We start from the raw sequence: 15,408 nt of genomic DNA on the forward strand, positions 1-15,408 counted from the left end.
TTATTCCCCTTTGTCTAATCTACTGAACTTCTCTTACCACCCCCCCACCCTTTATTATGGTTCAGCAAAAACATTGAAAACATTCGAGTTTTGGTTTTGGGGAATTGGCTTATTTCATTTAGCACGAAATTCTCCAAATCCATCCATTACTTTCAAATGTCATAAATTCATTCTTCTTTATGGCTCAATAAGAGTCAGCAAAAACATTGAAAATATTTGAGTTTAGTTTTGGAGGATTGGTTTATTTCATTTAGCACGGTATTCTCCAAACCATCCATTTACTGGCAAATGTCATAAATTCATTCTTTATGGCTCAATAATAGTCCACTGTGTATATATACTACATTTTCTTTATCCATTCTTCTGTTGATGGGCATCTAGTTTGGTTCCACAGTTTAGCTATTGTGAATTGCACTGCTATAAACATTGATGTGGCTGTGTCACTGTATATGCTGATGTTAAATCTAAGCTCTTCATAGCAAAAGAAACAATCAAGAGCATGAATAGAGAACCTACAGAATGAGAAAAAGTCTTTGCCACCTGCCCCTGAGATAGGGGGTTAATTTCCATAATATACAAAGAATTTAAAAAGGTCAACACACACACACACACACACACACACACACACACACACACACACACACGATAATAATCCAATCAATAAATGGGCAAAGGAACTGAGCAGACCCTTCTCAAAAGAAGAAATATGAATGCTCAAAAGATACATGAAAAAAATGGGCAACATCTTTAGCAGTTTGAGAAATGCAAATTAAAACTACACTGAGATTCCCCTCTCACTCCAGTCAGAATGGCAATCTTCAAAAATACAAGCCACAATAAGTGTTGACACAGATGTGGGGAAAAGCCACACTCATACATTGCTGGTGGGACTGCAAATTGGTGCAACCACCCTGGACAGCAGTATGGAGATTCCTCAAAAAACTAGGAACGGAACCACCGTTTGTCCCAGCTATCCCACTGTTCGGTAACATCATTTCTGACAGTGGACATGCAAACAGAATTGATTATGCATGGATTGAGAATACATTAAACACAATATATTCGTCCATGCAAATGAATGCCAGAAAGCCCTTTGTAAAAGGGTGGTGCTATAGGAATTGACTACAACAATATCAAGAAAACAATCTGCTTTGTATATTCCATTTGTCTAGAAAAATAAATATACATACACACGTGGCATAAAATGGCATTTTAAATTCCTACTGCTGCTGTAATAAATCTCCACAGACTTAGTAACTTAAAACCACATAAATGCAGAGGTTAGATCTGTGGAGGTCAGGAATCCAGACTCCGTTTTTCTGGCTCAAGTCAGGGCATCGGTTCAACTGCTTTCTTCTGGAGGTTCTGAGGAGAGTCCCTTTCCTTTTCCTTTTCAGCTTCTGGTGGTCCCTTCCTCCCCCTTTGAAGGCAGCGCTCTGCTCCCTGCTGCCATCCCCTTATCACCTCTGCCCTCTTACCAGGACCGTATGACCACGCTGGGCTGCACTGGATAACTCAGGGGTATCTCCCTTCCCATGATAAGTGTGTGAGTGTGTGCGTGTGAGTGCTTGAACATGGGTGTGAGTGTGTGGGGGTAGAGGCTGTGTGTGCAGGGGGGGAGGAAATAATCCATTTAAGAAGCATCTTATTTTTTATTTCATTATTATTTCGTGGGGGAGGGTATCAGGGATTGAAGTCAGGGTCACTCAGCCACTGAGCCACACCCGGCCTGATTTCGTATTTTATTTAGAGACAGGGTCTCACTGAGTTGCTTAACGCCTCACTTTTGCTGAGTCTGGCTTTGAACTCGTGATCCTGCTGTATGGGCCTCCTGAGCCACTGGGATTACAGGTGTGTGCCACTGCGCCCAGCAAGAAGCATCTTATTTTTCAAAAAGCTAAAATGAAAGTAAAGGAACGCAGTGCCAAGTCAAGTGGTTCTAGGACAGCACGCCGTGTTCTGCCGTGGCCCCGGAGCCCAGTGCTTCTGGTCCTCGGTGACTCTCATCACAAGCAGAAACAGTGGGAATCAAACCTGGGACTCTTCTCGAGATTTCAGCCCAACCTGGGCCCAAAGCCAGCCTCCTGCCACCCTGCAGCCTGGGGCCCCTGCTGGCTGCCTGCTCCTGAGCCCTGAGCCCACCTCACTCCTCCATCCCAGGTGCCCTCCTCGCGGAGCTGGTGAGCTGGCCACATGCACAGGGGAATGCTGGCCACAGAGACGGGCGTGTGAACTTCAACACACGCTTTCATGTCTCCTCATCACATTCAGGTCATGCGCGGCTGAGTGGTCTACTTTTAAACCTCGTCACATACAAACTTGAACTTGATTTTGGAAGCTGTCTTGTGTAGTGCTGCTTCACTGGACCAGGTGCAGGGCCTGGTGGAAGACCCAGGGGCGCTGTCCATGGTGGTAGGACACCTGCACACCCAAGAGAGCACTGCTTTCCACAAGGGCTCTGTGCAACCTCACAGGCACCTTCCGGCTTAGAACTTGGAACTCAGGGAAGGAAGGGAGGGAGGGAGGGAGGGAGGAGAGAGAGAAGAAAGCAAAGAATCATTTACTAACCTTGGAGAAACCCGGCCATTTGCTGGCATGAACACCGGTTGGTCCTGGCTCTCCTCTCTGGACATCTGAGGACCTGAGCAGGGCAGCTGGAGCTAGGACAGTCCAGAAAGTGAGGTTTGGGTTGGGCCTCAATCCTGCCGAGGTGTTTGGGTGCCTACAGCTGTTCTGCGGCAGAGCTGGTCTCCAGGACCACTGACCCTAGGACCCAGCTTCCCTTCCCTCCAACAGCAGGTCTGGCTACACCTCTGGCCGAGAGCAAGAAATCCAAGCACCAGGGAAGACGTCAGCTTCACAGACTAGAGACTTAATGTAGTGAGAAGAGTCCGTCCCAGCAGGTTGAGCCAAACTGCCTGGCGACCTGGCCTTGGCTGTGAGTGGAAAAGGAAGCATAGCCAGCTGACTTTGAAGTCAAAATTCCCTGTGGGTGTGAGGGTGGTCTGACTGTGGCATCGGTCACCTCCTTGATCACCAGGGTTGCCTCAGGGAGCCCGGCTGGTGAGATAGGTGTCCCCTTCGTCCCTCAGAGCTCCCTGTGGAGTCTCCCAAAGCTGCATGCTCAAAGGGGAGGGTATGCAGGTCCCCTCTGGGACCTCCAGGCAAGCTCTTGAAATCATTCGGCTGAGAAAGCATTCCAGGTGTCCAGCCCTGCCAAACAGACTGCAAATGTCCACCAGGAAAGCAGAACACGTCTGGGTGACAAGTCCATGGGTCTTCCCTCGATTTCCATCAAGCTTGACCTAAGGGGTGAAGGGCCCTCCGCTGGACCCTCTGAAGTTTCACTGAGACAATCTGATAACAGGTCAGCAGGAGGGGAAGCACACAGATTTGTGAACACCCCAGGGCCTGCAGGAAGCGGAGCTCTCGGCACCCAGTGGGACTTGGGAGCCATACACCCTCCTGCCTGGGAAAGGGGAAGGGGCTAGTTGATGCCTTTTAGGGGGAGGAGGGCCGGGGAACAAGGTCCTGGCTCTAGTGTCTCTTCCTCTGTGACATGCGTCTAGCCTTCCTTGGTGAATGACATTCCAGACAGAAGATCCCACGTGACTGAGCTCCTCTTTTGTGGATCTGGCCTTAGGTAGGTGAAGGAACTTGGGGAGGCCTCTTTCAGCATCTGCTGACCCCCAAATGCTTTTAATAATGGGCCTTCCAGGGCACTATATTTTGAGGTGACATTCCTTGGACACCCTCAAGCCCCAACCCTTTGTTTTTCTGCAGGTCTAGCCAGCTCCCGCTCCACTTTGGAGCCTCATCTCTTTTCTGGAAACGCGCTGTGCCTGCCCTCCTGTCTCGCCTGCCACGTTGCCGTATTGGAAAGGCCTTCCAAGTCAGTCCTCCCTATTATCCCACCGCTGTGGCCTGGAGTCCCATCTGTGGACTAGCCAGACTCCTAGTCACATATTTGTCGTCACATGCACTGGCTCGAGGCTTTCCATGGTCCCCGGGGCTTGCTCAGCAAAGATGACACTTGATAAATCACTGCAGCGTGATAATGAGGTCATTGATTCCCCTCACGGACGAAGGCCCAAGCACTCACTGTGTGTTCAGACATCGCTCCTGGCCTGGCCAGTGTCTGGAACGCGCCTTGGTTGGCTCTTCAAGGCGCTGAGCTCACTCATCTGGCATCCCCCCGCTTCACGCTGCCCGGAGGACTCTCGTCCTGTTTGGAAGTGGTGAATGCCATGGTTGCTTGTTTGATTTTTAATTACATTCCTCTGACTAACTCAACCTTAAGCTGCCTTATCATACTAAATATCAAATGTGCTTAATTGGTTTTTTGTCTTTATTTTTCTTTTGAGGGGGGTTGGTTTGGGTGCTGGGGATTAAATCCACTGAGCTAAATTCTCAAATTTTTTAAATTTTGAGATCTGCCCTCACTAGCTTGCCCAGGCTCTTCTTGAACTTGGCAATCCTCCTGTATCAGCATCTAGAGTCGTTGGGATTACAGGCGTGTGCCCTTGCACCGGTGCTTAATTGCTTTAAAGAGGTTATATAACACTCTTGGAGATAATTCGGAGGGCCTTAAATCAGAAACCTAGGGAAGGGTGAGAGGGAGGCAGCTGGGGCTAGGGCTCAGAGCCGCTCAGCTTGGACTCTTCCGTTATTTACCCCACGGAGGGGAACCGGAACCGGTGTCTGTTTGCAGACCACACAGCCCTGCCATCATTTCCGTCTGTGACCAACAGCCTCAGGATGTTTGGTTTGATCTCTGTGAAGGTGCTAAAGAACCCTCAAGATTTCCTGGGGGCCCCTCCTCCCAAGCCCCCTCAACTTCCCAGAGCAGCAGGAAGACCTCTCCCTGCTCCTTCCCAGCCCCAGCCTCAGCCTCAGCACAGAAGCTCTGGCCTCCAGAATCCCCCTCCCAGAACCTCCCCCCCCAGGGGCTGGGGGATTTCCGGCCACTTCCCCCTCTGACTTGGCTGCTGCAGGGGAGAACCTTGGCCTCCTCACCCTTGTTTCTCCCGGGCAGAAAGCCTCCTCCCAACCCAGGGGCCTGTGGCGCCTCCCCCCGGCCCCCGGCTGTGGAGCCACCATGGGCTGTGCACCCTGCAGGGTCCCTTCTGCAGGGAAAGCATGCCCGCCTTCCTGGAGTCCTAGGCTGGGTCTCTGCACTTCTCCAAGGCACCCACTTGTGCAGAGTGCCACGAACTCTTATGAGGAGTTCCTCTGATCAAAATTCAGTGAATTATTTTGAGTGCATCATGATGTTTTCAAGTTCTGAATTTTTGAAAGGGTGGGACATACTTGTAAGGGTTCCCGGGATGATTCTATGTTTCACTTTGGGGAGCCTTCAGTGCCCCGTTGTTTGTGAAACACTAAGCTAGGTGCTGCTGGGAAGGAGTTGGTCAGGTCATTAACATTTATAACCAGCTGACGTAAAGTAAAACTGATGATCCTTGATAATATGGGTGGGCCTTGTCCAAACAGTTGAAGGCCTTCAGAGCAAAATTTTTCCCTGAGAAGAGAGCTCGGTCACCAATCTTACTGGATATAGTACAAAATCCATTGAGAAAGCTGGTAATGGCATGGCAGACTGAAGTCAACCCAGGAGATGGAGCTGAGATGCTACTCGGCTCCTGCTCTCCCAGGCCTGACCGTGAAACCTGCCACCAGCAACACACCAAGTCTGGTCTGGGAAGCAGAGAGGCCCGGACGGGCACTGCCTGCAGAGGGTCTTTGCACCTGTCTGCTGGCCTTCCGAGTCCAGTGCACTGTTCTGAGCCACACTCACTGGAGATGCCTGGCTCCCAACAGGAATTTGAACCCTTCAGTTTGGCTTTGGGGCCTTGTCCAGTCCCCACCAGGTACAGACTTTGGGGCTGTTCATCTTGTGGGTTAGAGAGGCTGATTCTTCCGCTGTGGACAGTAGCCAGGCTTCGACATGTTTGAGGAATATCAGATAGGTACTCCAGAATGTATCATCAATTTGTCTGGTGAAGTATTTTAAAAGGCAATATTTTGTCATGAAGTCTGGCCTACAATCTGTGTTTCCAAATCATGGGAAAGGCAATGACATTCTGGACTTTCCATCGGGACCTGAGGACTCCTTGTCACCTGTCCCTGCTGTCCTCTCATCCTCTTTTCTGCCTGGCCCGTGGAATCACTAAGTTCCACACCCACCATGAACTCCCTCTCATAAGCATGCTGAAGGATTTTTGTCCTTACCAAATGGAATATACTTTGCTTCGTTCCCGTGTTGACCTTGTGAACTCCTGATCGTCCACATCGCGGTGACTGAACCCGGTAGGAGTTCATTTTTCACTCACCAGTCTCCCTGGATGCCGTGGTTGGGTGGTACTCCTGGGAAGCTCTCCTCCACGTGCTGATTCAGGGGTCCAGGTCTTTCCATCTCTGGACACTGCCATCTGTAACCATGTCTTCTAAGTTCACTGAGGAAGCACGAGGACAGTATTTTATGCCACAAGCCATTACAAGATCCTGTGACTTCTAACCCTAGAATGTGGGTCAAAACCAATCACCTGGCTTACCCACATGCCACAGAGCTGGGAAATGGAATCTCCTGGATCCCAGGAGAAAAATGAAACCATTCATGTAGGCATAAAAGTATTTCAGCGGCTGGCCACCCTTTTGGTCACCATGTTGCTTTGTTTTTCTTCGGATATCCTGAAACTGCTCACCTTTTCTCCAAGGAAGAGAACACAGGCCCCTGCCGAGTCACAGCATGCTGCTCAAGCCCAGGGCTAATCATTTCCTGAGCTTATTTCTTTCATTTGTCTCTCACAATTCTGAACATTATCAATTCCAGTTAAAACACACTCCTAAAAATCCATTTTGCGATGATGCCCTCATGATCCTGTAGCAATGATGTGTGCTCCCCAAGTCTCTGCAGGTGACCATCTGCTAACCGTTTCAACACAGTGTCATAGGTGACGCAGCATGCTGTCCTCCCCACCTCTTGCCCAAATGCTAAGAAAATGGCCACAGCAGAAACCTGTGTCAGAATACCAATATCCATGGTACAAAATAATTCATTCCAGTTGTTGTAAACAACCCGAGATTTCAGTGACTCAACAAAATCAAAGGTTATTTCTTATCCATTTCAGGTCCAAGGAGGTTGTTGAGCTAGGTCATCCTCCTCCAGGCAGTGACTCAGCGAGGCAGGCTCCTTCCTCTGCAGCTCCAGTGCCAGGGTCTGTGCTGGAGAGTGCCTATCATGGGATGAGATAGATGGGAGGCCAAGCAAAGTGGCCCTCAGAGTCTGTCCTTGGCAGGAAGGATGGGTTTATTACTAAGCGAAAATTGGGGGGGTTGTGTATGGCAAATTTTCTATGAAAAACGAAAGCCTCTTTACGATCTTTTTCAGCTAATCAAGTGGGAAGAGTACTCCCTTCCCAGCCCCCATACACACTTGGTGGCTTAGCATTTTGAGGTGCATTATTCTCAAAACAATGAAAGCTCTCAGTAGAGACTACTTATCTTTTCTTTGAATAGCACCTCTCATCTTGAATGCGGTTGTCATTTTTAATACAACAAAAGCCCCCTAAATATGGGGCACTGGAAATTCTCAGGACTCAAGTGGCCAGTTAATCCTGGGAAGGTGGTGGGAGGTTCTCTGTACCCTGACGGCTCAGGATTGTGCTCTGAGACTTCTCTGTTCAAGGACCCCAGGACAGAGAACCTTCCCATTCAGACAGAACCATTTCCAATTAACCAATAGGAAGGTACAGAATGAGGGGGAAAGCCCACTAGTTCCCTACTACCCTAAGAAACAGAGGGCTGGAGATAGTCTGCCTGCAGGGATTTGGAACATCCCCTGAGATGTCTCTGGCTCTCAAGGATGGGGTGTGTGGGCGTGGACGCTGAGGCTTCCGATGACCTGACCTGACCCGTCAATGTCTATGGGGAGGCACCCACATCTGGGAGATGCCTTCGGGCCCGGACTTTGCACATTTGTGTTCATCTACATGGAAGTGTTTTGTCTAAAACACTCGGAGTGTTGTGACAATTTTCTGTCAGATAGACGTAGAGTGTCTTGAACAAGGGCACCTTTCAGAACCTGCCCACAGCCCCAGCTGAGCTCCCTGCATCTGCAGGGGCCAGCCACACACCAGCCCTCCCCTCCGGGGACCGGCTTGGGGAGGGGATTGAGCTGTGCACAGGGTGGTCCTTGTGGATGGAAACTTGACCCTGGAAAATGACCTCTGGTTATAGCCTTAGAGAGATTGTCCAGCCAGAGCCACTGCAATGCAGCTCCCTGGACAGGAGGCAGGGAAGCTCAGCCCCAGGGACCAGGGCACAGGAGACATGAAGTCTCCAGGGCCAGGCTGGCTGGCTTTCCCCTCCTCCCACCCAGCTGACTCATGGTGTGGTTGTACAAAGCCTGCCGAATGAGCAAAAGCCCTCTTTTCACTGTTGAGCTATTATTCCTTTAACGAATACATTTTGTGCTTTTGAGTTTTAATTTTATAGAAAATTGGGCAAAAACTACAGAGTTCTCATCTAGCTCTCTTTCCCTGAAAGTTTTCCCTACGCTCAGTATCACGCATCCTGTAGTACCTTTGTTACAATTGATTAATAATATAGTAACCGTTAAAATAAAGTAAAAACTAAGTGACATTTAAATGTAATCAGTAAGGTCAACTTACCATAATGGTTAATTTGAATTGTCAGCGGGATTGGATTGAGATGCCTAAGATGAAGAGGCTTCTGGATATGTCAGTGAGGGTGTGTGTAGGAACGATGGCAAGTGGGATAGTGAACTGGAGTGGAGACCCTCCCTAAGCGTGGGCAGCACCATCCAATAGGTTAGAGGCTTGGATGGAATGAATTTGGAAGAACAAGGAGGCAGCAGCAAATGCAGTATAATTCTTCTTTTCAAAAATTTGTTCTTTTTAGTCATACATGAGAGTAGAGAGTATTTTATGTATCATACATACATGAAGTATAACTTCCCATTCTTGTGGTTGTACCTGATGTGGAGTTACACTGATTGTGCAGTCAGATATAAACATAGGAAAGTTATGTCCAATTCATCTTACTGTCTTTCTCATCCCCATCTCCCCTCCCTTCCCCCCAATCCCCTGTCCAGTCTGGTGAACCTCCATTCCCCCCACTATTGTGAGTCAGCATCTGCATATCAGAAAGAACATTCAGCCTTTGGTCTTTGGGGATTGGCTTATTTTACTTAACATGATAGTCCCCAGTTCCATCCATTTACTGTCAAATGCCATAATTTTATTCTGCTTTATGGCTGAGTAATATTCCATTGTGTATATGTACCATTTTTTTTTATCCATTCATCTGGTGAAGGGCATCTAGATTGGTTCCAAGCTTAGCTACTGTGAATTGAGCTGCTATGAACATTGATGTGGTTGTGCCACTATAGTATGGTGATTTTAAGTCCTTTGGGTATATGGTGAGGAATGGGATAAGTGGGTCAAATTATGGTCTCATTTCTAGTTTTTTGAGGAATCTCCATACTGCTTTCCAGAGTGGTTACACCAATTTGCAGTCCCACCAGGAATGTGTAAGTATGCCTTTTCCCCCATATCCTTGCCAACATTTATTGTGGCTTGTATTTTTTTTTTAGTTATTGATGAACCTTTATTTTATTCATTTATTTATATGTGGTGCTGAGAATCAAACCCAGCTCCTCATGCATGTGAGGCAAGAGCTCTACCATTGAGCCACAACCCCAGCCCTTGACTTGGATTTTTGATAATTGCTATTCTGACTGGAGTGAGATGGAATCTCAGTGTAATTTTAATTTGCATTTCTCTAATTGCTAGTGATGTTGAACATTTTTTTTCATGTATTTGTTGAGCATTCATATTTCTTCTTCTGAAAAGGGTCTGTTCAGTTCCTTTGCCCATTTATTGATTGTGTTATTTGTGGGTTTTTTTTTTTTTGGTGTTAAGTTTTTGTATATCTTGGAGATTAATGCCCTACCCAGGTGCAGGTGACAAAGATTTTCTCCCATTTTGTAGATTCTCTCTTCACATTCTTTATTATTTTCTTTGCTGTGAAGAAGCTTTGTAGTTTGATTCAATACCATTTATTGGTTCTTTTTTTTTTAAAGAGAGAGTGAGAGAGGAGGGAGAGAGAGAGAGAGAAGTCATTGATGGATAAAATATTCTAAATATGTCTGTTGAGTCTAGATTATTATTATTGTATTTTTTAGTTTTATAGCTTCTTTATCTAGTTTTTATTTGGAGGATCTATCCAATGGTGATAGAAGTGGTTAAAGTCACCCAGTATTATTGTGTTGTGGTCTATTTGCATCTTGAAATTGAGAAATGTTTGTTTGATGTACATAGATGCTCCATTGTTGGGGCATACATATTTATGATTGTTGTGTCTCATTGATATATAATTCCCTTATACAGTATGAAACATCCTTCTTTTTCCCTCCTGATTAACTTTGGCTTGAAGTCCACTTTATCTGATAAGAGGATAGAAACCCTTGCTTGTTTATGAGATTCATGTTAATGTTATGTTTTTTCACATCCTTTTACTTTTAGCCTTATTGATGTCTTTGCCTATGAGGTGAGTCTCTTGGAGACAGCATATTGTTGGGTCTTGTTTTTAAATCCAATTTTACCAGGTTATTTCTTTTGATTGAGGAGTTTAGGCCTTTTACATTCAATGTTATTATTGAGATATGATTTTTATTCCTTACAATTTTGATTTATTTCTGTTTTTTAAATTTGAATTTGTTTCTCCATCGATTCACTGATATTTTAGTGTAGTTACTCCCTTTGCTGGTTTTCAATTTTATTTTTCATTTCTTGTTCAAGAAATATCTTAAAGTATGTTCTATAGTGCAGCTTTGCTAGTTGTGAATGCTTCTAACTTTTGTTTATCATGGAAAGTTTTTATTTCATCATTAATTCTGAAGCTTTATTTTTCTGGGTATAGAATTTTTGTCTAGCACCCATTTTCTTTCAGAGCTTGGGATATATTATTCCAAGGCCTCCTAGCTTTGAGGATCTGGAATGAGAGATCAGCTGAGATCCAGATGGGTTTTCCTCTAAATGTTACCTGTCATTTTTCTCTGGAAGCCTTTAAAAAATTCTATCCTTATTTTGTATGTTAGGCATTTTCATAATAATGTACCTTGGTGTGGATTTGTTGTAATTTTGATATTTGGGGTCCTGTAAGCCTTCTGTATTTGATTTTCCATTTCATTCTTCATGATTAGGATTTTTTGACATTATTTCATTGAGAAATTTTGTTTGTATCTGTGAGCTTTCATCTATCCCATTCATTTTGTTTGTATCTCTGAGCCTTCATCTATCCCATTCATTTTGTTTGTATCTCTGAGCCTTCATCTATCCCAATAAATCTTAAATTTGGTCTTTTCAGGTTATCTCATAATTCCTGGAAGTTCTGTTTGCGATTTCTTAACATCTTTTCTCCATGGTCAACTTTGTTTCAAGATTATATATTTTGTTGTCATTGTCTGAAACTGTCTTCTAAGTGATTAGTCTGTTGGTGATGCTTTTAATTATTTTAATCGGTTTATTGATTTCTTCATTTTGAGGATTTATGATATTTTTCAGACTCTCTCTTTATTAAAGTGATATTTCACACCATGCATTTTCTCTCTGATTTTACTCCTTCCTTTACCTCACAGATCAGTTTAACTATGTACATTCTAAACTACTTTTCTTATATTTCTTCCACTGTCATGCTGATGGATTCTGTTTTTGGAGTATTTTGGTTTGTTTTGGGCTATTTGTTCCTTTGCTTTTCAATGTTGTTTTTGTGTCTACCCATTTAACAGTATGGATCTGAAGGAATAGAGTTTCTGCCCTGTGGACTTATATTGTCTCTAAATTTTCCGATACCTTACTCTTCACAGGAGACAAATAATAACAACATCCAGTGCAAAAATATAAAACATTTAAACCAGATAGTTCCTACTATGATGCCTACAATATTAATTATCACAACCAACAGAAATGATATGATCAGTTATTGCCCACAATTAAAACAATAAGTTTGCAAAAGAGTTTATAATTTCAGATGGTATACAGGGAAAGAATAGAAGTGATATAGGATGAGATGATTATGAAGGAGAAGGAGAGAAGATAGAGGTAAAAACTTAAAGGAAGAGTGAAAGAGAGAACAATATAGATTGGCTGTTAGTGGAAGAAATGAGAGAAGGAGAATTAGGGGAACAGGTAAAAGAAAAAAAATACATATATATATATATATAAACTAAAATATACTAATCAAACAACTCAGACATCCTATTCCTCAAAAAACTTACCCATGAAAAATAATTGAAATGAGACAAGAGACAAATATGAGTATGTATAAATGTCCATGTACTCTTAAGGTCACAATTAAATAGAGAAAAAGAAAAAAGAGGAAACAGAATCTCAATAAAAAGCTAAAGAATTCTTTTATTTGCAGTTCAGAAGATTTTCAGCAGTTTTAGGTGGGGTTACCTGGAATATGATCCTCCACCCTCTGGATTGCTGGAAGGAGAGAGGTAATCTGGTAGGTGGAATTCCTTGAAGAAGGGTTTAGGCTTAGGTGGGCTACAGGATCTTCGATGAATGCCAACTGGTCTGAGATTTTAATTCAGCACAACACGTCCAGGGCTTAGTAATTGCCAACTCATGCTGGAAAACTGTACCCCAGGATCTCCCCTGGGTTCCACTCACGTGGTGGAAGAGCCAATTCTAGACTAGTCCCTGATGTCACCTGTGGCCCCCACATTTCCTGGTCTTGGGTTCAGTCTCCAAACTCCCTCCCTCCCCTGCCTTTCGAATTCACAGCCAGATGTGTCTCTCTCAGCTGGTCCTGCGAGCAGCTGGATTGGAGGGGGAGGGGGAGAGTTGCGTGGGTTTCCATGACTAGTTGTCTCCTGTGTAAAACTCTCTCCAAGTTTAATTTCCCCTTGGTCACTTAAGCACACTCTATGTCATGCAGGAGTGGGCTCCCTCTGCGGCTGGCCCCTGTGTTGCAGCTGCACAATGCTTCCATCCTTTGACCTCTGCATGCTGCCTGGGGACATGGTGGTTTCTGTCCTGCACAAGGATATGTGCAGCACACCTTTCAGTTTAATTGTGCAATGTCTTTGATCTCTAAATGCTCCCCTCCAACATGCCTCAGGATTCTTAAAAAATGGGTTCCTTTAATTCCTTTATCCCTCCACTTTGCTCAGGGAGGAACCTCACTGGCTGGTGCTTCTGGCCCGGCGTTGGCAGCTGCTGTGACTCTGGAGATTTCTTCCTTATTTTATTATATACAAATTCCTATATCCCTGATTTGCTAGTGACTCCCCAAGAACAGAGACTGGGTGTGGTAGCATATGCCTGTAATCCCAGTGGCTCAGGAGGCTCAGGTAGGAAGATCGCAAGTTCAAAGCCAGCTTCAGCAACAGCAAGGCACTGAGCAACTCAGTGAGACCCTGTCTCTAAATAAAATACAAAATAGGGCTGGGATGTAGCTCAGGGGTCACTTGGCCCCTGAGTTCAATCCCTGGTACCAAAAAAATAAAAAATAAAAATAATAAAGAACATCACACAGTTCTGACCATATGTACAGTAGGCAGCCTTTTCAGATTGGTTTCTTTCACTTAGCATTTGCACTTAGTTCTTGCTTGCCTTTTCCTAGCTTAGTATCTCTGTTGTATGGAGGTATTACAGTCTCTTCGCCCACCTCTGTTGTATTGGAGCATGTTCCCCTTGCTTTCCCTTGTTGCCAATTTTGAGAGTTTGCAGGTTTTTATGTGAATATGTTTTCAACTCCTTTGTGTAAACCTAAAAGCTCACTGTTGGATCAACTGATAAGACTATGTTTAGTTTTGTAATTAAAGAATTGCCAGAATGTCTTCTCACATGGCTTTACCATTGTGCATTCTGACAGCTGTAAATGAAATTTCCACTACTCCACATCCTCACCAGCAGTCTTTGCAGTCGCTGTGTTTTTACAGGTGTATTGTGAAATCTCCTTGTTGCTTCAGTTCGCACTTCCTAGTGACCTGTGACACTGAGCATCTTTCATGTGCTTGCCTCTCAGTTCCGCTTTTCCCCACCCCCCTACCATGGGTTTACTGGAGATGTTTCCTATTCCAAGTAAAAAGAACAGGTTTATTGTTATGGGAGAAATAGTTCTAGACTGATTGGGCCAGATATTCCCTTAACACATCTTTCACAATTGACAGGGAAGGAGACTAATGCCAAGCCTCATTTCCTTTTTTAGATGCTTTCAATGAGGCAGCACAATCGATGATAGAATAATAGGAGTGATTGATGCCCTCCCAGAGGATCTGCGTTGGGAATGGTGTTTTCCCAGCTACATGCAGTCTTTGAGAACAGATTTTACAGTTTTGAAATGGGGAAAATAGTCAGCCCCAGCTGTTGAATACTTTGCAGTGAGCTAGACACTAATTAGCTGGAGATATTTTCAGTCCTGCCTCTCAAATGTACTTTAGGCCAGATCAGCTAAATTTTAAGAAAGCAAGGGAATCAATATCTCATTGAGAGAACCAACTTGTTTTAAACCTCTTAAACGGAAGCGGTTAAATTTAGTGTCTGTACAGTATGTATTAAGACAGAGGAAATAACATGTACCTTAAGGTGACACTTCAGTGAGGGATGCAAAGACCAGTGGCTTATGCCCCACCTCGAGGAGCTTACAGCTGCACTGGCAAGGAAGAACTGATGTGGGCACAGCAGGGACTGCCCACAGCTGCAAATCATAGCACAACAGCCAGGAGCTCCCGTGGCCAGCTTGACGGTGGCCCTTGAGTTGCTTCAGTCTCTGCCTTGTCATGGACGCCTAGAATTGTCTGCTCTGAGGAGCACTGTCCTGAAGAAGGAACTGAGAACTGCAGGAAAAAAGAGTTGATCCTTCATATCTCTGCAGCAGACACCTGTCCCCGTGCCCACAGTCACGCAGAGAACACCCAATGCTGAAAGGCATTTCTATTTCTCCACTGGATGTATTTTCATGTTATGGAAAAACTGACTACTTTAGGAGAATCAGGGCTTGAAGAAGTAACATACAATATTTCGTCTGCATTGTTTTTGACAGAGATGAGGCTTTTGCAAATGAAAGGCAAGCATTCTGAAAGATGTCCCGGAATCCTGCTAGTCAGCAGTGACATAGATATGAATTTTCAGTTCTCTGTCTTTCAGAGAAAAGTGGAGAATGTCATTAAAAAAAAAAAAAACGACCCAAAAAAATGGGGAGTGGTCTGCTCCCACAGTTCCTAAACTGGTTTGCAGTGGACTGATAGGGCTCATTAGATTCTATCCCTACAAGTTCAAATCAACTATTTTGCTGACTTGGCAGTTCCATTCATTTTCTTCTGACAAGTCAGCTTTTGAAATGACCTAAGACAGCTAGGACAATGTGCTAGAG

The 15,408-nt window shown here is 44.8% G+C and overlaps 1 protein-coding gene and 1 long non-coding RNA gene across 9 annotated transcripts in view; one reads left to right on the forward strand and one right to left on the reverse strand.

The window, feature by feature from the left end:
* Srd5a1 (steroid 5 alpha-reductase 1) overlaps positions 1-15,408 on the reverse strand; it is a 79,241-nt gene that overhangs the window by 14,875 nt on the left and 48,958 nt on the right. For 3 of the 8 annotated variants that reach the window (XM_078018490.1, XM_078018491.1, XM_078018489.1), the window contains exons 5-6: positions 6,333-6,455; positions 2,569-2,660 (exon numbers count right to left, since the gene is read on the reverse strand). In XM_078018490.1, the coding sequence (XP_077874616.1) occupies positions 2,569-2,660; positions 6,333-6,455 (215 nt within the window). Of the gene's footprint in view, positions 1-1,632; positions 2,661-6,231; positions 6,456-15,408 lie in introns of those variants that run through there. The other 5 variants (XM_078018488.1, XM_078018492.1, XM_078018494.1 and 2 more) reach the window with 4 other exon arrangements.
* On the forward strand, positions 2,580-4,334 carry LOC120885511 (uncharacterized). Its single transcript, XR_013424527.1, has 3 exons — positions 2,580-3,367; positions 3,570-3,643; positions 3,784-4,334. It is a non-coding gene; the product is annotated as an uncharacterized LOC120885511 (long non-coding RNA).

This window comes from Ictidomys tridecemlineatus, chromosome 1 (genome assembly GCF_052094955.1).
Source record: "Ictidomys tridecemlineatus isolate mIctTri1 chromosome 1, mIctTri1.hap1, whole genome shotgun sequence".
NCBI classification, from domain to species: Eukaryota; Metazoa; Chordata; class Mammalia; order Rodentia; family Sciuridae; genus Ictidomys; species Ictidomys tridecemlineatus.